General features: G+C 50.9%; 1 protein-coding gene across 1 annotated transcript; it reads left to right on the forward strand.

Annotated features, from left to right (window-relative positions):
• Positions 1-21,784: 21,784 nt before the first annotated feature.
• LOC123094598 (probable cysteine desulfurase) lies at positions 21,785-27,199 on the forward strand. The gene is made up of 4 exons (XM_044516573.1): positions 21,785-22,103; positions 22,200-22,707; positions 25,917-26,550; positions 26,672-27,199. The coding sequence occupies exons 1-4, from the start codon at positions 21,971-21,973 to the stop codon at positions 27,056-27,058; spliced, it is 1,662 nt and encodes a 553-aa protein (XP_044372508.1). The 5' UTR covers positions 21,785-21,970; the 3' UTR covers positions 27,059-27,199.
• Positions 27,200-27,433: the final 234 nt, after the last annotated feature.

A 27,433-nucleotide genomic window follows, 5' to 3' on the forward strand; every position in this document is an offset into this window, starting at 1 on the left:
ACCCACTGCTTGAGCTGGCGGTGTGAAGTATGCAGAGAAGCACCGCCGTCAACGCACAGGACCTCTGTGGCTTTCTGGAACTCCTGCTCATCGGTCTCGTCATCATCCATATCTTCATCGTCGTCGTCATCTTCATCCTTGTCGCGGCCGCGGGGAGGTCTGTCTCCTTGCCGCTGCTTGGCCTTGCCGCGGCGTCCTCCTCGGCCGGGGCGTTTCTTGCCGGCTCCTCCAGCACCTTCCTGGGCCTTCTCCTTGTCGCGTCGCTCGTATTCAGCCTTTTGCTGCTCGACAAGCTGCTCGACTTCTTGCAGCTCTGGAGGTCATGGCCCTTGGTGCGGTGGATCTTGCAGTACTGCTTGTTGGTGCCGTCCTGCTTGTCGGCGACCGCCACAGCCTGGTAGTTGGTGCCTGCGGCAATCTCCTTGCCGGAGCTACCAGCTTTGGCTTTCTTGGCGCCACCTCCGTTGCCGGACTGCTCAACGACTAGCACATCTTTGCCTTTCTTCTTCCTGTTGTTCCGCCGCCGGTTTTTCTTTGCCGGGGCAGCCTCCTCACTATCAGATCCTCCTGCTTCTGTATTCTCTCCGGGGAGTTTCCTCCCTTCCTCAGCACGTGCACACTTGTCGGCCAGGGCATATAGCTCACTGACGTCTCTGATCTTGCACATCGCCATCTCCTCCCGCATCCTGCGGTTTCGCACGTTCTGATCGAACGCGCTGATTACCGCGGCAGGGTGGACATCAGGGATGTTGTGCTGTACGCGGCTGAATCTCTGAATGTACTTGCGCAGGGGCTCTCCTTCCTTCTGAGCGAGCAGATGAAGGTCGCTCTCTTGGCCATGAGGCTTGTGGCCGCCTGTAAAGGCGCCGACAAACTGATGGCATAGGTCTGCCCAAGAGGATATGAAGTTGTCCGGCAAGTGCATGAGCCAGGATCTGACGTTGGGATTGAGCACCAGCGGGAAGTAGTTGGCAAGGATCTTGTCGTCCCACCCCCCGGCAGCTTGCACTGCGATGGTGTAGATGCTGAGGAACTCTGACGGAAGCGACTTGCTGTCGTACTTCTCTGGCACATCTGGCTTGAAATTCTTCGTGCTGGGCCACTGGACTTGCCGCAGCTCACGAGCGAACGCAGGGCAACCTACCGCGTATGGCAAGTCGCATGGTTCCCCTAGCGCATGCATGTCGACAGAGGGCCCAATGCGCTGGTCTGATTGACGTCGCGCTTCTCTTCGGCGCTCGATGCGAGTTTGAGCGTCTTCTTACTGTCGTTCGTGAAGAACTTGGCGCTGATCGCGACGAGCTTGTGGATCTGATGATGCGGTGGAGTCGCTGTCGAGGTGGATCTGGCGAGTCGGCGATCTTGGCCTTCGGGGTGGATAGTGCATGGTGGTTGCACCCCCACCGGTTTCGTCACCATCGGCTCGTGCCTGGCAGTCTTGCCACGGCAGCGATGTACTCGGCTGCCGCGGAGTGTCGCCGTTGGCAAAGCCGATGAGACTCTGAATGGTGGCCCTCCATCCATCGATCTTGTCTGCCGTTGGAGGGTAATCCAGGAGCAGTTGAGCTCACGCCAAAGCTTCTGCTGGAGTGGTGGGCGGCAGTGGCGAACGGTGCGAGGAGCAGGATATGCTCGGACTTCTAACTATGTTAGAAGGAGCAGTATCCTGTCCAGGCGACCGTGTCTCGCTCATGCCAGCACGTTGGCGTGCCTGCTGGTCTTGAGCACCCCGAGATCCACCAGCTCTATCTTGGTCCAACATACGTATGGTACTGCGAATACCATGACGCTGTCGGTCCCGCGCCTCCTGAGATGGGCGCGGTGCATGTACGGACGCCGAGGTCTGCGCAGCCTTGTCCTTGGACCTGGCAGCATCGTGAGCTCCCTCGTCGTTGCCCGTTCTTCCGCCGGCGTCTACCCCACCACTCGTTTGCTCCGGTGGTGGTGGGATCGACGTGGACGGACCAGCTGCCGCCGAAGCCTTCTTCTTCGGTGGCATGTCGATGAAGAAGATGAAGATCTAGCTCGTGTGAACGCCGGATCAGGTTCACACAATCTCGACGCTCCCCTACCTGGCGCGCCAAAGATGTAGGGGAAACTGATCCACGAACACCTATGGGACCGGCGGACCGAGCCCCTTTCGGTTCAGTGGGGGGCGGAGATCGCACGAAGAGCGGATCGAGGCGAAGCACACGAGCAGTTTACCCAGCTTCGGAGCTCTCCGGAGAGATAACACTCCTACTACTGCATGTCTGAGTGTATTGAGTTCTTGCTTGGGAGCGCTGAGTGCTACAGTACACTCTAGCTGCTAACGAGACCGAGCGTGAGTGTTTTCCTGCCTTCGACCCCCCCCCCCTACGTTGCGCATGGGCCTCCTTTTATATGCTCAAGGGGTCACCGACAGGTGGCAACGTAGACAAGGGTAAAAATGGAAAAGGAATTGCGGTTGGTACAACCACCTGTACAGTGCATCATACCTAACCCTGACGGCAGGGGATAAAGGCATTAAATGCCCGTCTACGTCGCCCAAATAGTGCAAAAAGGGACCATCAGGGACGCCACCGCTTGCCATGATGGCTATCTTGTCAGCGTCGCTTGCCACCGCGCACTACTGGCTGCACAGCCTCTCGCCACGCGCGCCTGGAAAGGCCTCAGGGCGACACATTGGTGGATGCGCTGGAGCGCGGGTACAGAGTGGTCGCTTGCCGCGGTCGTTGTCTTGTCGCGTCCGGAAGCTTGTCTCTCACCGGGCCTCGCCGGGACGCGTGGCGCGTCGCGGCAAGTTCCTTGAGATGCCTTGGTTGGCCTTCCCGGCAGGCTCCTCTTGCCGGGGCCTTGTCTCCTTGGCTTGAATACTTTGTTCTTGAATGGCTCCAAAGGAACCATGGAGGACCTTGGCGGTCACCCGGCAAGCCTCGCCGCGGGGTGCTGCGACTGCCCGTGCACAAGTTCGGGATACTAGGGTACCCCTACTCTAGTACACCGACAAAGACTGACACTGATGGTAATGTTATTGTCTACAAAGATCGGCCATGAAAGGTTTTCGACAAGTTCAAGGAGTTGACTACGATAAGACTTTCTCACCCTAGCGATGCTTAAGTCTGTCTGAATCATGTTAGCAATTGCCACATTTTATGAAATCTGGAAAATGAATGTCAAAACTGCAATCCTTAATGGATTTCTTAAAGAAGAGTTGTATATGATGCTACCAGAAGGTTTTGTCGATCCTAAAGGTGCTAACAAAGTGTGCAAACTTCAGCGATCCATATACGGACTGGTGCAAGCATCTCGGAGTTGGAATATACGTTTGATGAGGTGATCAAAGCATATGGTTTTATACAGACTTACGATGAAGCCTATATTTACAAGAAAGTGAGTGGGAGCCATGTATCATTTCTAATATTATATGCGGATGACATATTGTTGATTGGAAATGATATACAATTAATGGATAGCATAAACGGATACTTGACTAAGAATTTTTCAATGAAAGGCCTCGGTGAAGCTGCTTATATATTGGGCATCAAGATCTATATAGATAGATCAAGACACTTAATAGGACTTTCACAAAGCACACACCTTGACAAAGTTTTGAAGAAGTTCAAAATGGATCAGTCAAAGAAAGGGTTATTGCCTGTGTTACAAGGTGTAAAGTTGAATAAGACTCAAAGCACGACAACAACAGAAGATGGAGAGAGAATGAAAGTCATTACCTATGCCTGAGCCATAGGTTCTATATAGATGCCATGATGTGTACCAGACTGGTTGTGTGCTTTTCCATGAGTTTGGCAAGTGTAGAATAGTGATCCAGGAGTGGATCACTAGACATCGGTCAAAATTATCCTTAGTTACCTAAGAAGACTAAGGAAATGTTTCTCGGCTATGGAGGTGATAAAGAGGTCATCGTAAAGGGTTATGTCGATGCAAGCTTTGACACTGATTCAGATGACTCTGAGTCTCAATCTAGATACGTATTGAAAGTGGGAGCATTTACCTAGAGTAGCACCATACAGAGCATTGTAGACATAGAAATTTGCAAAATACATACGGATCTGAATGTGACAAACCCATTGACTAAACTTCTCTCACAATTATAACATGATCATACCTTAGTACTCTTTGGGTGTTAATCACATGGCGACGTGAACTATATTATTGACTCTAGTAAACTCTTTAGGTGTTGGTCACATGGCGATGTGAACTATGGGAGTTAAACCACATGGTGATGTGAACTAGATTATTGACTCTAGTGCAAGTGGGAGACTGGAAGAAATATACCCTAGAGGCAATAATAAAGTTGTTATTTTATATTTCCTTATTCAAGATAAAGGTTTATTATTCATTCTACAATTGTATTGATCGGAAACTTAAATACATGTGTGAATACATAAACAAATACCGTGTCCCTAGTGAGCCTCTACTAGACTAGCTCATTGATCAAAGATGGTTAAGGTTAACCATGGACATCTGTTGTCATTTGATAACGGGATCACATCACTAGGAGAATGATGTGATGGACAAGACCTATCCGTTAGCTTAGCATAATGATCGTCCAGTTTAGTGCTATTGCTTTCTTCATGTCAAATACATATTCCTTCGACTATGAGATTATGCAACTCCTGGATACCGGAGGAATACCTTGTGTGATATCAAACTTCACAACATAACTGGGTGATCATGAAGATGCTCTACAGGTATCTCTGAAGGTGTTTGTTGAGTTGGCATAGATCAAGATTAGGATTTGGCACTCCGAGTTTCGGAGAGGTATCTCTGGGCACTCTTGGTAACACACATCATAAGCTTGCAAGCAAATAACTAAGGAGTTAGTTACGAGATGATGTATTATGGAACAAGTAAAGAGACTTGCCGGTAACGAGATTGAACTAGGTATGGAGATACCGACGATCGAATCTCGGGCAAGTAACAAACCGATGGACAAAGGAAATTATGTATGTTGTCATAACGGTTCGACTGATAAAGATCTTCGTAGAATATGTAGGAGCTAATATGGGCATCCAGGTTCCGCTATTGGTTATTGACTAGAGAGATGTCTTGGTCATGTCTACATAGTTCTCGAACCCGTAGGGTCCGCACGCTTAACATTAGTTGATGATATAGTGTTATATGAGTTATATGATATGGTCACTGAATGTTGTTCGGAGTCCCGGATGAGACCACGGGCATGAATAGGAGCCTCGAAATGCTCGAGAGGTAAAGATGGATATATCGGATGATTGTACTCGGACACCGAAAGAGTTTCAGAGTGCACCGGGTAGTCATTGGGGCAACGGAAGGGGTTCCAGACACCCCCGGCAAGTGTATGGGCCTTATGGGCCAAAGGGGGAGAAGCACACCAGCCCACAAGGGGTTCGTGCACCACTTACACCCCTTGCCCATATACCAAAGAGGGAGGGAAGGCACCCCAAAGGCAGCTGAGGGAGTCCTAGACTAGGGGGTGTCCGGATAGCCGAACTGTCATCATCGGTCGGACTCCAAGACTACGAAGATACAAGATTGAAGACTTCGTCCCGTGTCCGGATGGGACTTTCCTTGGCGTGGAAGGCAAGCTTCGCGATACGGATATGTAGATCTCCTACCGTTGTAACCGACTCTGTGTAACCCTAGCCCTCTCCAGTGTCTATATAAACCGGATGGCTTTAGTCCGTAGGACGAACAACAATCATACCATAGGCTAGCTTCTAGGGTTTAGCCTCCTTGATCTCGTGGTAGATCTACTCTTTAGCACACATCATCAATATTAATCAAGCAGGACGTAGGGTTTTACCTCCATCAAGAGGGCCCGAACCTGGGTAAAACATCGTGTCCCTTATCTCCTGTTACCATCCGCCTAGACGCACAGTTCGGGACCCCCTACCCGAGATCCGCCGGTTTTGACACTGACATTGGTGCTTTCATTGAGAGTTCCTCTGTGTCGTCACCGATAGGATCGATGGCTTCTTCGATCATCAACAACAACGCAGTCCAGGGTGAGACCTTCCTCCCCGGACAGATCTTCGTATTCGGTGGCTTTGCACTGCGGGCCAATTCACTTGGCCATCTGGAGTAGACCGAAAGCTACACCCCTGGCCGTCAGGTCAGATTTGGAAGTTTGAACTTCACGGCTGACATCCGCGGGGACTTGATCTTCGATGGGTTCGGGCCACAGCCAAGCGCGCCGCACTGTCACGATGGGCATGATTTAGCTCTGCAGTCGGACAGTACCCTGGAGGCCGCACTCGAGTCCGCTCCGATCTTCAAATCAGAGCCGGCTGCGCAGATCGAGGATGAATGGCTAGACACCGCCTCGGGGGATGCAACCTCTACGGCGATAGAGCTGAACACTGACCTTGTCCCTCATGAAGCTCGTGACTCCGAGGTGCCGGACTCCTTGCCGGACTCCAAACCTCCCGTGCCCCCTCCAATCAAATCCGATTGGGCGCCGGTCATGGAGTTCACCGCAACGGACATCTTTCAACACTCACCTTTTGGTGACATCTTGAGTTCGCTAAAGTATCTCTCGTTATCAGGAGAACCCTGGCCGGACTGCAGTCAGGACAGTTGGGATGCGGACGACGAAGAAATTCAAAGCCCACCCACCACCCACTTAGTAGCCACTGTCGACGATCTAACCGACATGCTAGACTACGACTCCGAAGATATCGACGGCATGGACGACGATGCCGGAGACGACCAAGAACCAGCGCCTACCGGGCACTAGAAAGCCACCTCATCATATGACATATACATGGTGGATATCCCAAAGGATGGGAATGGCGAAGCAACAGCGGTGGATGAACCCTCCAAGAAACAGCCCAAGTGCCGGCGTCAGCGCGCCGCTCTAAATCCCGCCACAGCAAGAATGAAGATTCCGGCACCGGAGATAACAACACATCGGGCAGTGCCGAAGACAACCCACTCCAGCAAGATTCAGCGCAGGAGGACGGAGACGCCAGCCCTCATGAGAGAGCGACAGAAGAAGAGGTAGAGGATTACATGCCTCCCTCCGGAGACGAGGCAAGCCTCGACGATGACGAATTCGTCGTGCCTGAGGATCCCGTCGAACAAGAGCGTTTTAAACGCAGGCTTATGGCCACGACAAATAGCCTCAAGAAAAAGCAGCAACAGCTTAGAGCTGATCAAGATCTGCTAGCCGATAGATGGACTGAAGTCCTCGTGGCCAAAGAGCATGAGCTCGAATGCCCCTCCAAAAGTTACCCTAAACGCAAGCTGCTCCCCCGATTAGAGGAGGAGGCGTATGAACCTGCATCACTAGCAGACAATACGGCTGACCGACCACCCCGTGGTCGCGACAGAGAGGCCCCTAGGCCCTTCACTAGAACCGTACCCCGGCATCGCTCAAAGAGCACAAAGCCACAGGGGAACGCTCCGGACTTGCGAGATATATTGGAGGATAAGGCAAGACAATCAAGATCGATCTATGGATCGCGTGGGCGCCCCATGATACGTGACGACAACCGTCGCGCCAGACACAGTAAGTCCGGCCGGGCCGAACAAAATAGACAAAGCTCTTTCGAGCTCCGTCGTGATATCGCCCAGTACAGAGGCGCCGCACACCCACTATGCTTCACAGACGAAGTAATGGATCATCAAATCCCCGAAGGGTTTAAACCCGTGAACATTGAATCCTACGATGGCACAACAGACCCCACGGTTTGGATCGAAGACTATGTCCTTCATATCCACATGGCCCGCGGTGATGATCTTCACGCCATCAAATATCTCCCACTCAAACTTAAAGGACCAGCCCGGCATTGGCTTAACAGCTTGCCAGCAGAGTCAATCGGGAGTTGGCAAGACCTGGAAGCCGCATTCCTCGATAACTTCCAAGGCACGTATGTGCGAACACCAGACGCCGATGACCTAAGCCACATAATTCAGCAGCCAGACGAATCGGCCAGACAATTCTGGACACGGTTCTTAACCAAGAATAACCAAATCGTCGATTGTCCGGATGCAGAGGCCCTAGCGGCCTTCAAGCACAACATCCGCGACGAGTGGCTTGCCCGGCACCTAGGACAGGAAAAGCCGAAATCCATGGCAGCCCTCACATCACTCATGACCCGCTTCTGCACGGGTGAGGACAGCTGGCTAGCACGCAGCAATAACCTCAGCAAAAATTCTGGCAGTCCGGATTTCAAGGACCGTAATGGCAGGTCGCGTCACAACAAAAACAAACGCCGCATTAACAGCGATAACAGTGAAGATACGGCAGTCAATGCCGGATTCAGAGGCTCTAAACCCGGTCAGCGGAAAAAGCCATTCAAAAGAACTACTCCGGGTCCGTCCAATTTGGACCGAATACTCGACCGCTCGTGCCAGATACACGGCACCCCCGAAAAGCCAGCCAACCACACTAACAGGGACTGTTGGGTATTCAAACAGGCAGGCAAGTTAATTGCCGAAAACAATGACAAGGGGCTGCACAGCGATGACGAGGAAGAGACCCGACCGCCGAACAATAGAGGACAGAAGGGTTTCCCCCCATAGGTGCGGACGGTGAACATGATATACGCAGTGCACATACCCAAAAGGGAGCGGAAGCGTGCACTCAGGGATGTATACGCGATGGAGCCAGTTGCCCCGAAGTTCAATCCATGGTCCTCCTGCCCGATCACTTTTGACCGAAGGGACCACCCCACCAGCATCCGCCATGGCGGATTCGCCGCATTGGTTCTAGACCCAATCGTTGATGGATTTCACCTCACCAGAGTCCTGATGGACGGTGGCAGCAGCCTGAACCTGCTTTATCAGGACACAGTGCGCAAAATGGGCATAGACCCCTCAAGGATTAAACCTACCAAGACGACCTTTAAAGGCGTCATACCAGGTGTAGAAGCCAATTGTACAGGCTCAATTACACTGGAAGTGGTCTTCGGATCCCCGGATAACTTCCGAAGCGAGGAGTTAATCTTCGACATAGTTCCGTTCCGCAGCGGCTATCATGCTCTGCTCGGACATACCGCGTTCGCAAATTTCACGCGGTGCCGCACTACGCATACCTCAAGCTCAAGATGCCAGGCCCTCGAGGAGTCATCACGGTCAACGGAAACACTGAACACTCTCTCCGAACGGAGGAACATACAGCGGCTCTCGCGGCAGAAGTACAGTGCAGCCTGTTAAGGCAATTCTCGAGTCCGGCCGTTAAGCGACCGGACACGGCTAAACGCGCCCGGAGTGACATACAACAAGACCACCTGGCACGTTCCGAGCACGCGTAGCAGTGCGGCCCCAACCCCAGCCCCTGCAAAACGTCAAGACAGGTCCTTCGCGTACACCACTACGCTCTGAAGATACCATGGGCATGGGGAGAGGGGCACGACCACGATAGGCCCAGAATACAGCTTAACCACACCAGGGGCTCTCAAGTGTGTCGTTCTTTTTTTTCTTTTTTTTACCCACAGGACTCCGTTCGTCAGAGGCCCTGTCCGGCAGTAGACCTGCCAAACTCACGATGCAACAGCCAGGGAAGGAGAAAGGCTACAACGAATATCCAGGTGGTCTCCATTACGAGCATTAAATCTATTTTATGCACCATTCCGCAGCCTACCCCTGGAGGGGGACATGTTTAACAGTCCCATCCCTTGCTTATCGCACCATTTGTATCGTTCTGCACTTACAGCAGTTTTTCTTGAATAAGTAATGCATCACCTTTTTGCTTCCAATTGCATTTCTCTCTTATACATATGTTCATTTGTGACATGTCGCATCCGTACGTTTTGGTACGGCTAAATACACCAGGGGCTTATGTTTCCCGCATCATGGTGTGATAAGTCCAAACACTTTCACAAGTGCGGCACCCCGAACTTATAGCATTATATGCATCGTCTCCGAATCATGTCTTGGGTCAATAGTTGGGTTTGCCCGGCTCCCATGTTTTGGTACCTTACGTTCCGTTGTATCGGCTAAGGTAGCACTGGGAGAACCACTGCGATTGCGCCCCGGTTGAGCTGGGCGAGCGCCTCGGTGGAGAAAGCTAAAACTGACCGTCATGATGAGGCGAGAGCTGGTCGCTGTTCGAGAGGTTTTTTGCGAGTCCTTAAAGACTTATGCCGCTTAGAGCGAGGAGCCGACTTTGTCCGGCCCAGGCGTGGATAGCGCCCCAAATTCGGCCTTCCAAAGACTAGGGGCTTCGCCGAAATTTAAAATTATAGAATTCTATGGCTAAGTGAGAGTGTTCAAGGATTATAAGTCCGGTTGCCTTGTTCGTTGTGTTGAGCGCCTCCCTAGATGAACCCAAATATGGGAACAAGAGTGCTCAAATTTATCCCGAACACCCCAGCACTCGTGGCATGGGGGCTGAAGCCGACGACTTGTCATCTCTCAGATTTGATAAACAACCGCACAGAAGGTAATATTTTAAATTAAAATGCGTTGCTTAGCGCAAATGAACTAAGTTTTCAGCGGACAGGATAACAAAATGCGAGTCTACTCAAATATTACATCTTTGGAGCACTCACCCGCAATAGTGCGGGCGCCCTTCAGCACACTCTTATAATACATCTCGGGCGTGCGATGCTCCTTGCCCTGCGGTGGCGGGTCCGTCACGAGCTTCTGGGCATCCAACTTGCCCCAGTGCACCTTTGCGCGGGCAAGGGCCCAATGGGCACCTTCAATATAGGCGGAGTGCTTGATGACTTCAACCCACGGGCACGGATCCACCAGCCGCCGCACTAGGCCGAAGTAGCTCCCAGGCATGGCCTCCTTAGGCCACAGCCGAACTATGAGGCCCTTCATGGCCTGTTCGGCCGCCTTGTGGAGCCCGACTAGCTGCTTCAGCTGGTTGCTAAGGGGCACCGGATGTCCGGCCTCAGCATACTGAGAACAGAAGACCTTCTCCGTCGAGCTCCCCTCCTTGGCCCGGTAGAACGCGGCAGCATCGGACACACTGCGAGGAAGATCTGCGAACGCTCCTGGAGAGCTCCGAATTCGGGTAAGCAACAAGTAATTAACACTCACATGCTTACTTTGCATGAAAAATGCCTTACCCGCTGCTATTTTCTTCAACGCCTCGATTTCCTGGAGGGCCTTGTAGGCTTCGGCCTTAGCGGCTTTGGCACTCTCAAGAGCAGTTGCAAGCTCAGACTCTCAAGTCTTCGAGTCACGCTCCAGGCTCTCATATTTTTTCACGAGATCCTGGAGCTCTTGCTGTACCTCCGCCACCCGCACCTCCTGCTTCTCTCGCTCGGTGCGCTCCGCGGCTGCATTGCGTTCGGCCGCGGCCACCGCCTCTTTCAGGGTCGCCACCTTGTTAGTGGCCCCTGCAATACCCACGTTATCCTTGTCATTCTTTTTGCAACCAAAATCCTTTTCTGTAAGGTACAATTTTAATAAGGTGTTACTCACCTTCCTTGTCCTCGAGCTGCTTCTTGGCACGGCCGAGCTCGTTCTCGGACCGCTCGAGGCTTTCCTTCAAAGTATTGACCTTCGCAGTCAGTGCGGCAGAGGTCAGCAGCGCAGCCTGCAATCCCATATTGACATATTTTTATGACTCCTGCGTATATCTTCTTAGATCCTCAGTCCGGCTTTTCTTTCCGAACACCGAACCGAGCATCAGGGGCTACTGTCTATGCGGTACTATTTTACATATATCAAAATTCTTACCTCAAAGCCTGTTAGAAGGCTGCTGCAGGCTTCGGTTAGCCCGCTCTTGGCGAGCTGCACCTTCTAAATCACCGCACTCATAATAGTGTGGTGTTCCTCTTCGATGGAGGCGCCATTGAGCGCCTCCAGCAAGCCATCCGGCGCCTCCGGTTGGATGGAGGCTGCCGGTGTCACGGTCTTGCCCTTCTTACGAAGGGGCCGCTCGCCGGACTCCGGAGCCACTATGGGATCCGGAGCCGAGTCCGGTGCAAAGTCCGGGAGGTTGTCCTGTGACACCTCCGGGGCCTCCTCTTCCTGGCGGGTCCCTTCCCGGGATCCCACCTCGGCATCGTCCGTGTCACGGGGGGTGGAGGCGGTCGGAAGAGAATCCATATCCGACGCACCTAAGGACCCGCTCGACGAAGCGGGAGGATCGTCCTTGGGCGGACTGCAGGGTTGTATGCGGCATTTGAAAGACATTGTGTGGCAAAAAAGAAAAACCATGAAGTTATTCGGGAGTCCGGATACTCACGATCTCGCCAGGGGCTTGGCCCTTGGAGGCCAGTCCTCGTCGTCGTCACTGGCGTTGGCAGAGCAGTCCAGGGGAAGAGTTTTTCCCTTCTTGGACTCTTCGGCCTCCCTCGTTGGGGAGGCCTTCCTTTTCTTCTCTCCTCCCACTGGGAGAGAGGCTTTCTTCTTCTCCTCCTCACCTTGGTGAGCGGAGTCGGCCTCGGAGTCGTCATCTGATAGCACCTGAAAACGGGAGCTCTTCCGAGTCCCTGTGGCCTTCTTCTCAGCCTTCTTCTCCAGCACCACGTGGGGTGCCGGAGCCAGCAGCCCCGTTAGGCGGGCGTCCCCTGGGTCCTCTGGCAATGGGGCCGGACAGATAGTCCGCTCGGCCTTCGCCAGCCAGCCCTGTCAAAGGAAAGGGAGTTTAGATCCCGCATAGAGTCAAACTATGGAAAACAAGCGTCCCGTAAAGGACAAAATCGCTTACCTCGTTAGCCGGATGCTGAGAGCTGAATCCGCGATCTTCGGTAGCGGATGCGGGAGCCTCGGCGCCCTTGAACAGCACCTTCCAGACATCTTCGTACGTAGTGTCGAAGAGCCCGCTCAAAGTCTGGTGCTGCGCCGGATCGAACTCCCACATGTTGAAGCCCCGTCGCTGGCACGGGAGGATCATGCGGATGAGCATGACCTGGACCACGTTGACAAGCTTGAGCTTCTTGTCCACCAGCTTTTGGACGCAGGCTTGGAGTCCGGTCAGCTCCTCCGAATCACCCCAAGTCCGGCCGCTCTCTTTCCAGGAGGTGAGCCGTGTGGGTATGCCAGATCTGACTTCAGGGGCCGCTACCCATTCAGGGTCACGCGGCTCGGTGATGTAGAACCACCCCGATTGCCACCCCTTGATGGTTTCCATGAAAGTGCCCTCAAGCCAAGTAATGTTGGACATCCTGCCCACCATGGCACCTCCGCACTCCGCTTGGCTGCCCTTCACAACCTTCGGCTTGACACTGAAGGTCTTGAGCCACAAGCCGAAGTGGGGCTGGATGCAGAGGAAGGCCTCACACACGACGATAAACGCCGAGATGTTGAGGATGAAATTCGGGGCCAGATCATGGAAATCCAGGCCGTAGTAGAACATGAGCCCCCGGACAAAGGGATGGAGTGGGAAGCCCAGTCCGCGGAGGAAATGGGTAAGAAATACTACCCTCTCATGGGGCCTGGGGGTGGGGATGAGCTCTCCCTCGTCGGGGAGCCGATGCGCGATGTTGCTGGACAAATATCCGGCGCTGCGCGGCTTCTGGATGTGCCCCTCCGTAACGGAGGAGGCCATCCACTTGCCTCCCACTCCGGAGATAGTTGGAGGAGGTTGAGGTGAGATGTGCGGACTTGGGCACTAAAGCTCGAGTTCATAGAGATGGATAAGCCAACGAGGAAGAAGGCGCAGGTAAAAGGGTTGGATCTTTATCCCCTTATATGGGAGGACGAAAACATGCGTCCCCACCGGCCTGATAAAACTCTCTTATCCCCCAAGCGCCGCAATCAATGGCGCGGTTGGGTTACCCATGTCTGTATTGATGGGAATCCCGGGATAAGGGGAACACGATCTCTGCTTCGACAAGACGTGCCAAGGAAACCGCTTCGCTAAACACGCTGAGGTGGTACAATAAAAACGATTCGAGTAAAGGCTTGGTAGTGGTGTGACGACACGCCACAAAATACGTCAGCAGATTGAACTTGTGTAAATATTATTCTCTCTACGGTGGTATGTGGAAATTATTTTGCAGAGCCGGACACTATCCTGGTGTTCACAATCTTCTATAAATTATTTGGAGGAGGAACCCGCCTTGCAATGCCGAAGACAATATGCGCGCCGGACTCGTCGTCATTGAAGCCTGGTTCAGGGGCTACTGAGGGAGTCCTGCACTAGGGGGTGTCCGGATAGCCGAATAGTCATCATCGGCCGGACTCCAAGACTACGAAGATACAAGATTGAAGACTTCGTCCCGTGTCCGGATGGGACTTTCCTTGGCGTGGAAGGCAAGCTTGGCGATACGGATATGTAGATCTCCTACCATTGTAACCGACTCTGTGTAACCCTAGCCCTCTCCGGTGTCTATATAAACCGGATGGCTTTAGTCCGTAGGACGAACAACAATCATACCATAGGCTAGCTTCTAGGGTTTAGCCTCCTTGATCTCGTGGTAGATCTACTCTTGTAACACACATCATCAATATTAATCAAGAAGGACGTAGGGTTTTACCTCCATCAAGAGGGCCCGAACCTGGGTAAAACATCGTGTCCCTTGTCTCCTATTACCATCCGCCTAGACGCACAGTTCGGGACCCCCTACCCGAGATCCGCCGGTTTTGACACCGACAGCAGCCAACCCCCTTTCCTCCCCCCCATAAACAAATATGGAACAAGGGGATTCGGCCAGGGCAGGCGCCCTAGGGCAGCCGTCAGCCACTTGGGGCACCCTAGGGGCTGCCTCCCCTCCCCCCTCCGCCTATATACATGAGAGGAAGGAGAGGGTTAAGACACACAATGATTCCCTAGCCGTGTGCGGCGCCCCCCTCTCTCTAGTTTGTCCCTCGGTCATATTTTTGTAGTGCTTAGGCGAAGCCCTGCGGAGATAGCATCACCATCCCCGTCACCACGTTGTCGTGCTGCCGAAACTCATCCACTACTTCACCTGTCTTGCTGGATCAACAAGGCGAGGACGTCGTCGAGCTGAACGTGTGCAGAACTCGAAGGTGTCGTACATTCGGTACTTGATCGGTTGGAGCATGAAGAAAGTTCGATTACGTCAACCGCGTTGTGAAACTCTTCCGCTTATGGTCTACGAGGGTATGTAGACACACTCTCCCCTCTCATTGCTATGCATATCCTTGATAGATCTTGCGTGGGCGTAGGAATTTTTTTTGTTTTCATGCAATGTTCCCCAACAGCTTCATCCCACAATGCCGCCGAATCAAAATAAGACATTGGTGGTAAGCAATGTGACTATCACTGCCCACAACTCCTTTGTGTTGTACTCGTGCATATCATCTATGCATAGACCTGGCTCATGATGCCACTATTGGGGAACGTTGCACGGAAAACAAAAAAAATTATACGCACACGCAAGATCTATCCATGGAGATGCATAGCTACGAGAGGGAACAGTGTGTCTACATACCCTCATAGACCGTTATGTGAAAGCGTTTATCAACGCGGTTAATGTAGTCATATACCTTCACGATCCGCCTAATCAAGTACCGAACGCACGACACCTCCGCGTTCAACACACATTCAGCTCGATGACGTCCTCGGCTTCTTGATCCAAAAAGACGGGTGAAGTGGTAGATGAGTTTTGGCAGCACAGCGGCATAGTGACGGTGGTGGTGCAACTATCTCCGCAGGGCTTCACCGAGCACTACGAAAGTCATGACTAAGGACGAACTAGAGGGAGAGGGGCGCCGCACACGGCTTGGGGATCATTGTGTGTGTTGCCCCTCTCCCTCCTCACATATATATAGATGGAGGGGGAGAGAAGGCAGCCCTAGGGCACCCCCAAGGGGCCGGCGGCCAGCCATAGGGCCTGCCTAGCCGCCCCCTTCCATATATGGACATGGGGGGAAGGAAAGGGGGGTTGGCTACCTTAGGGAACCCCCTTTCCTTCCTTCCCTTCCTTGGCACGTGGGAAGGGGTGGAGGGGCACGCATGCCCTCTTGTGGGCTGGTGTGCTTCCCCCTTTGGCCCATAAGGCTCACCACTTACCGGTGGCCTCCTGGAACCCCTTCCGGCACTCCGATAAATACCTGGTACTCTCCGAAACCTTTTTGGTGACCAAATAGCATCGTCCTATATATCAATCTTTACCTTCGGACCATTACGGAGCTCCTCGCCGTGTCTGTGATCTCATCCGGGACTCCGAACAACATTCGGTCACCAAGTCACATAACTCATATAATACTATATCGTCAATGAACGTTAAGCGTGCGGACCCTACGGGTTCGAGAATGATATAGACATGACCGAGACGCTTCTCCGGCCAATAACCAATAGTGGGACCTAGATGCCCATATTGGTTCCTACATATTCTATGAAGATCTTTATTGGTCGAACCTTTATGACAACATACATAGTTCCCTTTCTCTGTCGGTATGTTACTTGCCCGAGATTCGATCGTCGGTATCTTCATAAGTAGTTCAATCTCGTTATCGGCAAGTCTCTTTACTCGTTCTGTAATACATCATCTCGTAACTAACCCCTTAGTCACTTTTGCTTGCAAGCTTCTTGTGATGATGCATTACTGAGAGAGCCCAGAGATACCTCTCCGTCATATGGAGTGATAAATCACATTCTCGATTCACGTCAACTCAACATACACCTTCAGAGATACCTGTAGAGCATCTTTATGATCACCCAATTACGTTGTGACGTTTGATGGCACATGAGGCATTCCTCCGGAGTCCGGGAGTTGCATGATCTCATGGTCGAAGAAACATGTATTTGACATTAAGAAAGCAGTATAAATAAATTGAATGATCATATGCCATGCTAACGGTTGGGTCTTGTACATCACATCATTCTCCTAATGATGTGATCCCATTATCAAATGACAACTCATGTTTATGGTTAGGATACCTTAACCATCTTTGATCAACGAGCTAGTCTAGTAGAGGCTCACTAGGGACACAATATTTGTTTATGTATCCACACATGTATTTAAGTTTCCGGTCAATACAATTCTAGCATGAATAATAAACCTTTATCATGATTAAGGAAACATAATAATAACCATTTTATTATTGCCTCTAGGGCATATTTCCATCATATACAACACTGCAAAAGACATGTGAAAGTTCAGTTAGCTAAATCAATCAACAAAAATATGCACAACAATATAAGGAAGCTAGGCATAAGCATAAAGCGCAACAAAACCCCATACATGTCTGAATTTGGCAAATAGCCCGCATCTACTTGATCTTAGCTAAATATTTGGTAAGCTTCATGTGATAGACCATAACAACAATATATTCCCTAATAGAAGGTCTCTGCCCTTGGTGCAACACATCAATAATCTCAGGCCATTCGGATTGCAAGTAAAAGTGAATATATCTGGTGCAACATGCACCCGACACACAGAAAGCGTGAATGTTCTCTTGAAAGTATTGATGACCACCAGTGTGACTGGAAGACACAATGGTTCTCTTTCCAAGAGAATCACCGTCAACACACCCATTAAATATGTCTCCAATGTATCTATAATTTATGAAGTGTTCATTCTATATTTACATCAATTATATATGGTTTAGGCGCATTTTTATATTATTTTATGGCTTAACTTATTAATCAAGTGCACAATGTTAGTTCCTGTTTTTCTGCATGTTTTTTGTTTCACAAAAAAATCCATATCTACGAAGGTCCAAATGCTGGATCACGCGGTATGTTGCGCTAGCACAAAATAAAAAAAATTCTACCACGCACCCAAGATCATGCTGCTGAAAATAGATCACGGGATCGAGTTTACCACTAGACGTGCAGTCATCGTAGCGAAAGTAGAGTTGGTTATAAGTGTAGTTATTCGACTGATCTCCCACAAACAGTGATGTCCCGCGAACGATGAAGTCCCGCGAACAACTCCTCGTGGATCCCTCAAATGTCTCCTTGCGGATCCCTCGAACGTTTGTCCAAGCACCGCAGATGCAATGCCTCCAAGGTATCCACACGTATGGAGAGCAGCGTCGGGCAATAGACTGCTAGGTCCAATCGCGCGTTATGGGGCGTGGGGAGTAACCACGACTGTGGAGGAAGGAAAAAGATCAACCCTAAGAGGTGTGCCACTCCCCTTTATATAGACTCCGAAGTGGGCTCAACACTTGAGGCCCACTAGGAGTCTAAACCCATTTCCACTTGGATCTAATCCGAATGGATTGCAGCCCCTTAAGTGTGTGACCCTATAGGTTCACGTACATATGGACATGACCCAGCTGATAGTTGGTAGCGACTCATAGTAGAACGTGCCAACTCGTGTGTGTGTAAAGTCGTTAGACGAACCTCGACAATGCGTCATATGCAACATTCCTTTCGCCTCACGATATATGTTGTCAAGCTAAGGCGAGAACTTGTCATCCTTGTGGTGTATCGACCTCTCTTCTCTAAACCGTGATACAGATTTCCGAATCGGGTTAACTCTTAACCCAAGTTGCATGGCCATGCTTTCCAAGTCTGATCAATCGAGAGGTCCCAGAGAATATCTCTCCTTATAGGAGAGGCAAATTCCATCTTGGTCAATCATGTCTCGCGGAGTGTCTCACGACTCATACGAAAGCTACCTCTATAACTACCCAGTTATACGGTAGCATTTGATAGACCCTAAATGAGTAGATCCTCATCCCGAGAACATGCGAGGGCCTCGGGTCTAGGACATGGCATATACATTGTACTTGAGACTAACATATGACAATATCTCGTTGCGTCTCGAAGTGGGTCTGTCCGACTTGGCGATCTCCATCCCCAAGTCCATACTATCGGTTTAGCATCTCTATGCCCGTGACCTGTGTAACATAGTCATCAATCGAATCGTATACTAATTAAAGGGTATATGTCTGCATAACCTTATCAACTAGGAACCATTAGAACGATCGTCGTATAATATATAGTCTCACAAACAAGTCACATACTTGTTGATACATATCACTGATGAAGTTCAACTATAATACAAAAGACTCATGGATACATAATGAAATATCATCATCACATGATTGCCTCTAGGGCATATCTCCAACACTCGCCAGCCAAATTGGTTGAATAAACCATGCGCAACCATTTCCAGCCGGCTGCACCCAGAGGCCATAAGCCCTCGCACGTCCACATGTTGCAGTGATGACCACATACGGATTGAAGTTGTAGCCCCGTAAATAACATGCAAGAAATTAGGTGTAGATTATCTGTTAAAAACACAGTCTTTCCGACAATTCATATTGCCCAAAGAATGACGGAAACTCTCACGTGGATTTGACCCTTCAGCTTATGATGAATATCACCTAACAAGTTTCCAAAAAAAATTTGAATACTCATTGACGGTGCTAAATTGTAAGTAACATGAACTGTGCGCCAGATCAAGGTAGTAAATGGAGACGACAAAAAAAATGATGGATTGTCTCCTCATGATCACAAAATCAATATTTTTTGCTACCATGTCAATTACGTTTAGCAAGGTTATCTTTGTAAGAACTACTTCCCTCTGCATAAACCATATTGATACAGAAGTGACAACACAAAATTACTATTCATTAATACAGCCTCAGCCTCTTGATTCAGCGGTCCGGATCTTCCCATCCTGCGATCGAACGACGTCTCGTGTTTGAAAAACGAATCAGACGATCAGAAGTGGATGAGCTAGGAGGAGCCCCCATTCCCTACATGGTTCTAACTCTGGGATCTTGCGTGAAGGAAGATGCACTTTTCTTGATGGCAAAAATAGTTAGACGCAAACTTTCAATGTTAGGTCATCTTCAACGCTGACTTGCAAATTTTCTTCGCATTCGTTCGCGGACAAAGGGGAACTAGTCCATGGACATGGATGTAGGAGCCGGCCATCCAACGCTTCCCGCATACATTTCAACCACTATTTAAACTAGCATACGAAATTCAAGCAAACACAACGGATTTCATTCAAGTTCGGTCATAATTTACATAAAATGGTCGCAATTTTGACCGTTTGATCATAAAACTAGAAAAAAAAACTAAAACCTATAACGGGCAACTACCTTGTAGGCATGGCAGTCGTGCCCCACTGCACCGTCATCATTGTCCGTGTCATCCTCCCACCAGCGGTGGTATGACGCCGGAGGGTTGCGACAGCCTTATCCTGCAGCTGTCTGCCGGTCGTGGAGGAGCCGCTACACCTCCTGCTACACACCACATGACTTAAAAAGCCGCAAGCAAGCCAGGTGAAGGGGTGGTCAGCCTGTTTCAATGCGGCGCAACGGCCCGAGTTGATTTCTCGGGACGCGTGACAGGTCATGTCCACCAGCACCGCCTCCAGTCTGGTCAAATCGCGGGCATCAATGTCGGCCGTTGCATGCTCTGGGTCAGCATGAATGCAGCACGGCAAGCGGCGCTGCATTCGATGGAAAGCGCGGGAGATGTGGTGGGGATTTGTGGTGGGCTAGGGCAGTCAGACGCAGGTGCGGCAGCGGTCCGGACGCCCGCAAAGCCTCCTGTCCCCTCCCCACCTCCACTTTGTCTTCTGTTTGCTAGAAAAAACACGTCCGAACCAGCAAGTGGACAGATACAGGGGTACATTGGATGACAAAACACGTTCGGACAGCTCGATTCAAACGTATACGGGTGATTTAAAGATCGGTGTTGGAGATGCCCTGAACCCTAGTTCATTTCATTTACGGACCAAACCATCATAAGCAATTAACCTCCCACGCACAACACAACCCATCTAAAAAAGTCGTGCGCTGATGCCTGCTGGATATAAATAATTCCCCTCGTATGTCAGCTGATCCGTTATAAAAAACTACAGAAATTGTTGGACGACATGTGTCCAACTGTCCATCGAGTCATCTAGAAAAAAAATTGTAAATGGAGTAATAGCCGGCGGTTAAATCTTTTTTTGACAGTGATGAGATTTCAGTGTGTGATGTAACTACACTGAATAGCCGGCGGTTAAATCTTTTTTTGACAGTAATAGCCGACCAAATGGAAGTATGGAAAACACCTATACGTACGCTCCAGCTGCACGACTTTGATCACGTAGGACATTGAAATTTCTTCAAGCTGGTACCGCAATTTTGCAACCACGACATTGACCAAAGAAGCCATGGGTTAAGTCGTCTCGTGTGATCTCATCTATTGACACTGACACTGATTTGTTCGATTTTTAATGGTATAAATTAGTTGATCATATGTAGCTACTGGTTTCAAATTTGCATGTGAACATAAACTTGGACACGTACGTGTAGCAAAAGACTGCAAGCTACATAATTGCACGGAGTCATGCGCTCATGCCCATGCAAAGGTTAGATAAGCTCACAAGACAAAAGAAAAAATAATACAATATATCCTGTAATTTATACACGAGTATATACACGCCTCCGTTGGGTAACGTTTTGTAGAGCATTTGCATTTTGCAAGCAAGCAACTTAGTTAGCATGCCGTCCCTTCGAGCGGCCATGGCGGACGGCGCCGACCGCGTCGAGGCCACGACGATCGGCAACGACAAGGAGACCCTGCTGAGCCTGCTCCTCGCCAAGTCGGAGCGGAGCGCCGAGGCGGAGGAGAAGGTGGAGTGGGTGCGATCGCAGATGGTCGGCCACGACGCCGAGTTCGACACGCCGTTCGGCCGCCGCGCCCTCGTCTACGCCGACCACACCGCCTCCGGGCGCGGCCTCCGCTACATCGAGGACTACATCCTCACACAAGTCCTCCCCTTCTACGGTCAGCTCGATCAGCACTAATACTTTGCATGTGGATCTAGCACGCAAGAGAGAGTGCGGGAATGATTGACACGATCGACGTGCGTGTGATGTATAGGGAACACGCACACGGAGGACAGCTACGTCGGGAGCAGGACGACGAAGATGGTGAGGACGGCGGCAAGCTACATCAAGCGGTGCATGGGCGCCGGTGCCGACGACGCGCTGATCTTCTGCGGGTCCGGCGCCACGGCGGCGGTGAAGCGCCTGCAGGAGGTGATGGGGATGGCCGCGCCGCCGGGGCCGCTTCTGCGGGCGCGGCTGCTCGCGCAGCTGCGCGCGGAGGAGCGGTGGGTGGTCTTCGTGGGACCCTACGAGCAACACTCGAACCTGCTGTCGTGGCGGCAGAGCCTGGCGGACGTCGTGGAGGTGGGTGCGATCGCAGATGGTCGGCCACGACGCCGAGTTCGACACGCCGTTCGGCCGCCGCGCCCTCGTCTACGCCGACCACACCGCCTCCGGGCGCGGCCTCCGCTACATCGAGGACTACATCCTCACACAAGTCCTCCCCTTCTACGGTCAGCTCGATCAGCACTAATACTTTGCATGTGGATCTAGCACGCAAGAGAGAGTGCGGGAATGATTGACACGATCGACGTGCGTGTGATGTATAGGGAACACGCACACGGAGGACAGCTACGTCGGGAGCAGGACGACGAAGATGGTGAGGACGGCGGCAAGCTACATCAAGCGGTGCATGGGCGCCGGTGCCGACGACGCGCTGATCTTCTGCGGGTCCGGCGCCACGGCGGCGGTGAAGCGCCTGCAGGAGGTGATGGGGATGGCCGCGCCGCCGGGGCCGCTTCTGCGGGCGCGGCTGCTCGCGCAGCTGCGCGCGGAGGAGCGGTGGGTGGTCTTCGTGGGACCCTACGAGCAACACTCGAACCTGCTGTCGTGGCGGCAGAGCCTGGCGGACGTCGTGGAGGTCGGCGCCGGCGACGACGGGCTCGTCGACCTCGCCGCGCTCCGGCGCGCGCTGGGCTCCCCCGAGTACGCGAAGCGGCCCATGCTGGGGTCATTCTCGGCGTGCAGCAACGCCACCGGCATCGTCACCGATACCCGAGCGATCGCGCGCGTTCTGCACCAGCATGGGGCTTTCGCCTGCTTCGACTTTGCCGCGAGGTACGTCCACGTAGCCAATCCCAATGTTTTAGTCTTGTATATTGTGCACCAACACCATGATCGACCGAACATGTTGCGTTGGACTCACATTATTTGGAAACAATGTACTTTTTTGCGGTAATAACGTTCATTAGGCTAGTGTTTTTAGTACGGATATTCGCAAAATGACGCCTACATGTTATCAAGCTCGACCCAACCTACCGTCCATTACATCTAACAAGTTTCATCTATAGATACCAGAATTTTGGATATTACTCCCTCTATTTCAAAATAGATGACTCAACTTTGTATTAACTTTATACTAAATTTAATATAAAGTTGAGTCATTTATTTTAAAACGGAGGGAGTACATATTTTCGGAAAAAATGGATACTGGTACATAAAACTGAGTTCGTATTTGCATTTCTCCCGTTTTCGTGTACACGTACTGCCATTGCTATCTATCACCCGGTGCTCCCCTTTGACGGTCCAGTAAATACACGGCGTTCTCCCGGTCAGAAGTCCTACCAGTGGATTAATTAAATATGATCGGCAATACCAATTCCAACAGAAAACCTACCAATGCGCGTTTCCTCTAGATCAGATTTCCACCGCGCTTTGACATCGCAACCCGCGCAACCACGAGAAATTTGTCCGTTGCCACACTCCACCTGCTCTGCTGGATGCAGCCATGCCGGCCAGCGCTGCGCCAATTAATATAGCAGCCCTGCTGCATGATGAGTTATCGGTCGCCACTTTGACTTGGCTGATGCGGTTACTCGTGTCAAGCAATTGCACGCCAGAACAGTGTAAACTACAAGCGAACATTGACTCGAGAACGTACCGCGCACATTATCCTGTAGCAAAAACAAATCATGTCCTTGTTGATCTTGCTGATCTTCTCTCCGGCCGGTCCCTCTCAGCATGGAAGTGGTCTGTCTTAATGCCTCGCTCAATGTTTCTCTATTAGTGCATGATCACAGCAAGTCTGGCTAGACAACGAAGGGCATTGACCTGGACAAGTCGTAGCGCATCTCCAATTGTGATGAAACTTCGTATCACCACACGCAAGACTTCAGTTCTGTCGTTCACAGAAAATACTTAATACTCTGGGACCTTTTACAATATAGTAGGAGCCATACCCGGGTATATTTGTTCCAAAATGCCCCCGAATTAAATTTACTGCTCCCACATTCCCGGAAATAGATTCTCAAAGTTCTTCGCAAGTCAATTTCTCTGAAGTTTGACCAAAGATTGTAGAAAAGGTAACACCAGTTACTACATCGAATCAATATACTTATGTTTGACCAAGATTATAAAAAATAAGAACATTTACCACATCAAATAATTATACTTTCAATACATATTTCATGATGAATCAATTCATATTTTCTCACAAAAAAAAAAGAATCAATTCATATTGAATTGGTAATATAGGTGTTGATATCTTTTTTCATGAATATCGTCAACCTCAGTGTTGTTGGGTATGCATGAACAATAGTAGTTTTGGAAACACACTGGTTTAGAAAGCGAGTGATGCCAGAGAATACTTTGAGGAGTCGAGAGTTGAGACACACCTTTTCCCCTGTCACTCAGTGTTGCGTGAACCGCCACCTTGGTTTCCTATATGTATTGCGGATCCGAGGAGTTCAGATTTAGGTCTTCCGAAGGCTACAAGCTTGAAGCTAGTTCCGATGTCAGGACTTAGCTCGAAGGTAGTTATGAAGGTAATACCTAACCCAAAACTTGTTCCGATAACACCTAGCCCGAAGCTAGTTTCAAAGGCAATAAATCACAAAAATCGCTTGCAATAATGAGATAGAGGTTATACCACTCACACATCGGATTGGAGCATGGCACGAGCTTCAGATCGGTGGGATAGAAGTTTTTTTTTTTTGAAAAGGAGGATATACCCCCAGACTCTGCATCTGGGTGATGCATGCAGCCATTTTAGGTGGGATAGAAGATGGAAGCAGGATGATAAAATTCCCTAAACATTTGACCGATTCGAACCACGAGAACAAACCCACGAAATGAGCAACACACCATTTGGGGATTCAGAGTCCCTTTGTCAACCGACACTCCGACACTAAAATAACAACAAAGATGAGGGTACACGCTAACAATGCGCGAGGAAACAATGTATCGCGATGTGATCATCTATCATTTGAAAAACAACATGTGATGGTTTGCTGTTACCATAGTCTTCATGATACCATAGTCTTCATGAGGCGATTGCCAATCTCTGTCCTCCCGCAGAAAAGAAGAAGATTGCCAACCTCTGTCGACTCTTAATTATGTATCTTTGCTTTCATGCCATCACCAGGGGTCAAGCTTTTGTCCAAATGCGAACCTTCGCCATAGCCGCCGACATCGTCTTCCAAATCCTATATAGTGAAGGGCGATGTGTATGGATCCACCAGAATAATTACTCATCGGGTGGCGAAGTTCAGAAATGGAGCTACACGACCAAAGTTGGGTGGGTTAGTACAAAGGAAGGCTGGCTACTTTCTCCTCGTGGCTCAGTTTCTCTCAATACCACACTATGTTTCCTATGGCCTAGGCTAGCCGTGGCCCATTTTCCTAACACGTAGCTCCGTCAGTGGTAAAGTTGTCGGGGCTTGATTGCATTCACTAAGATTTAAATCTTATTCTTCGTGCTTTAAACAAGCATGTGTGTTTTATTACGAGTTTTTTTAGATTCATATATGAATTTGTCCCCATGGTATTTTAGAACATTATAGAGCTAGATCACCGAAAAGTCCCCTCACGTATTTAAACTCCTCATCCGTCTGATGGGGACTCTCTCTCAACGAGATGAAAGATTTCTTGCACGGTTTTGTACGAGAGAAAGCCGTCCAATGTGCAGCTGCTTCCTGCACCTGGCCGATCGGGTCGGGCAGTCTGACAAGAAATATCGCTGGTCGTGTTGGTGGTACAATGAATGTGTGTTTTGTGCACTCCACCTGTTGTTATCGGAGAAAAAGGACGACCGGCCCCTCGGCTCGATTGCCTTCACCCATGCATTCATCAACTTACTGTTAGCAATTAATACAGCGACCACGCTTTCGAAAAGAAAATTTAATACAGCGACCACGCGTACGTAGTACCAGCAAAGAGAATTATTTGTAGTGCCGTACGTGCACGTAACGTGTCTGTCTAGCTCCGTGAAATGGTGTGACACATTCCTGTGTGGTGCGTGCATGGCGTTGACATTGCGTACGGTGCAGCGGGCCCTACGTGGAGATCGACATGAGATCGGGCGACATGGACGGCTACGACGCGGTGTTCCTCAGCCCGCACAAGTTCCCCGGCGGCCCCGGCACGCCGGGCCTCCTGCTCATGAACCGCTCCCTCTACCGCCTCGCCTCGCTGCCGCCCACCACGTGCGGCGGCGGCACCGTCGCCTACGTCAACGGCCGCAGCGAGGACGACACGGTGTACCTCGACGACGTGGAGGAGCGCGAGGACGCCGGCACGCCGCCCATCACGCAGAAGGTGCGCGCCTCGCTCGCGTTCTGGGTCAAGGAGCACGTCGGGCTCGGCGCCATCGCGCTCCGCGAGCGCGTCCACGCCGACGCGGCCATGCGGTGGCTCCTGTCCAACCCCGCCGTCAAGGTGCTCGGCAGCGTCGAGGCGCGCCGCCTGCCGATATTCTCGTTCCTCGTCTACCCCGGCGGCGACACGACGCTGGGGAGGAGGAGGCGACGGCTGCCCCTCCACGGGCGGTTCGTCGCCAAGCTCATGAACGATCTGTTCGGCATCCAGGCCAGGGGCGGCTGCAGCTGCGCGAGCCCGTACGGGCACGCCCTCCTCGGCGTCGGCGAGGAGCTCTCCCTTCGGATCCGCTCCGCCATTCTTAAGGTAGGTACTAAAGAAACATCTCTTAGAATCACCTGGTATTATATCATTCGAAACACACAACTTTGTACTGTACGTTTTACTACCGGTTGACAAATTTGACTGAACTTGTTTCTTCCTCTAGGGCTATCACGGTGTGAAGCCGGGATGGACGAGGGTGAGCTTCGCCTACTACCTCCCACCGGAGGAGTTCCGGTTCATCCACGCCGCCATCGACTTCGTCGCGGCGCACGGCCACCGGTTTCTGCCGCTCTACAATTTCGACTGGGCCACCGGCAACTGGACCTTCCGGCGCCGTGCGGTCAAGCACCACCTCATGATGGAGGAGCTGCTGCATGGTCATGGTAGCTCTAACACGAAGATGAAGGGGAACAAGACTGCTGGCGACAGCGACAAGTTCGAGAGCTACCTGGAGTTTGCCACCAAGATCGCGCTGTCGCTGCCGGAGACGTGTGACGAGCAGCAGGTTCCCGAAGGAATCGACCCTAGCATTGTACTTTTTCGAGTGTGAGACATGTAAAGTTTCATGATTTTGTAAATGAGATATGATACGGTCATGCCCGTTAACTTCAGAAAATATATGTATAGTTTCATGATTTTGTAAATGAGATATGGTACTGTCATGCCCGTTAACTTCAGAAAATATATGTATAACGATAATGTCAGCTCAGCTATCTCCGCCCGATCAGTGTTACCTATTTTTTTAAGGGGTTGTTGTGACCTAATCGTTTTTATATTTTTTTATAGAGGGAGTATACACTAGCAGGCGAAAGCACGGCGGCACCGTTACCCATCAAGAAGCCTGAACACGGATAGTGGCCACCCGCTCTTGCTCCCGCTCCCTACTTCTAGGGTTCCCCCGCCGCCGCCCTGGCCTCCTCTCGCC

The sequence above is a fragment of the Triticum aestivum genome, chromosome 4B (genome assembly GCF_018294505.1).
Source record: "Triticum aestivum cultivar Chinese Spring chromosome 4B, IWGSC CS RefSeq v2.1, whole genome shotgun sequence".
NCBI lineage: Eukaryota > Viridiplantae > Streptophyta > Magnoliopsida > Poales > Poaceae > Triticum > Triticum aestivum.

Bases quoted from the DNA above. Each gene is read 5' to 3' on its own strand.
- LOC123094598 (XM_044516573.1), top strand. From the start codon at position 21,971: ATGGTCGGCCACGACGCCGAGTTCGACACGCCGTTCGGCCGCCGCGCC. The intron at 22,104-22,199 runs GTCAGCTCGATC...TGTGATGTATAG, and splicing joins ACAAGTCCTCCCCTTCTACG to GGAACACGCACACGGAGGAC. The intron at 26,551-26,671 runs GTAGGTACTAAA...TTCTTCCTCTAG, and splicing joins TCCGCTCCGCCATTCTTAAG to GGCTATCACGGTGTGAAGCC.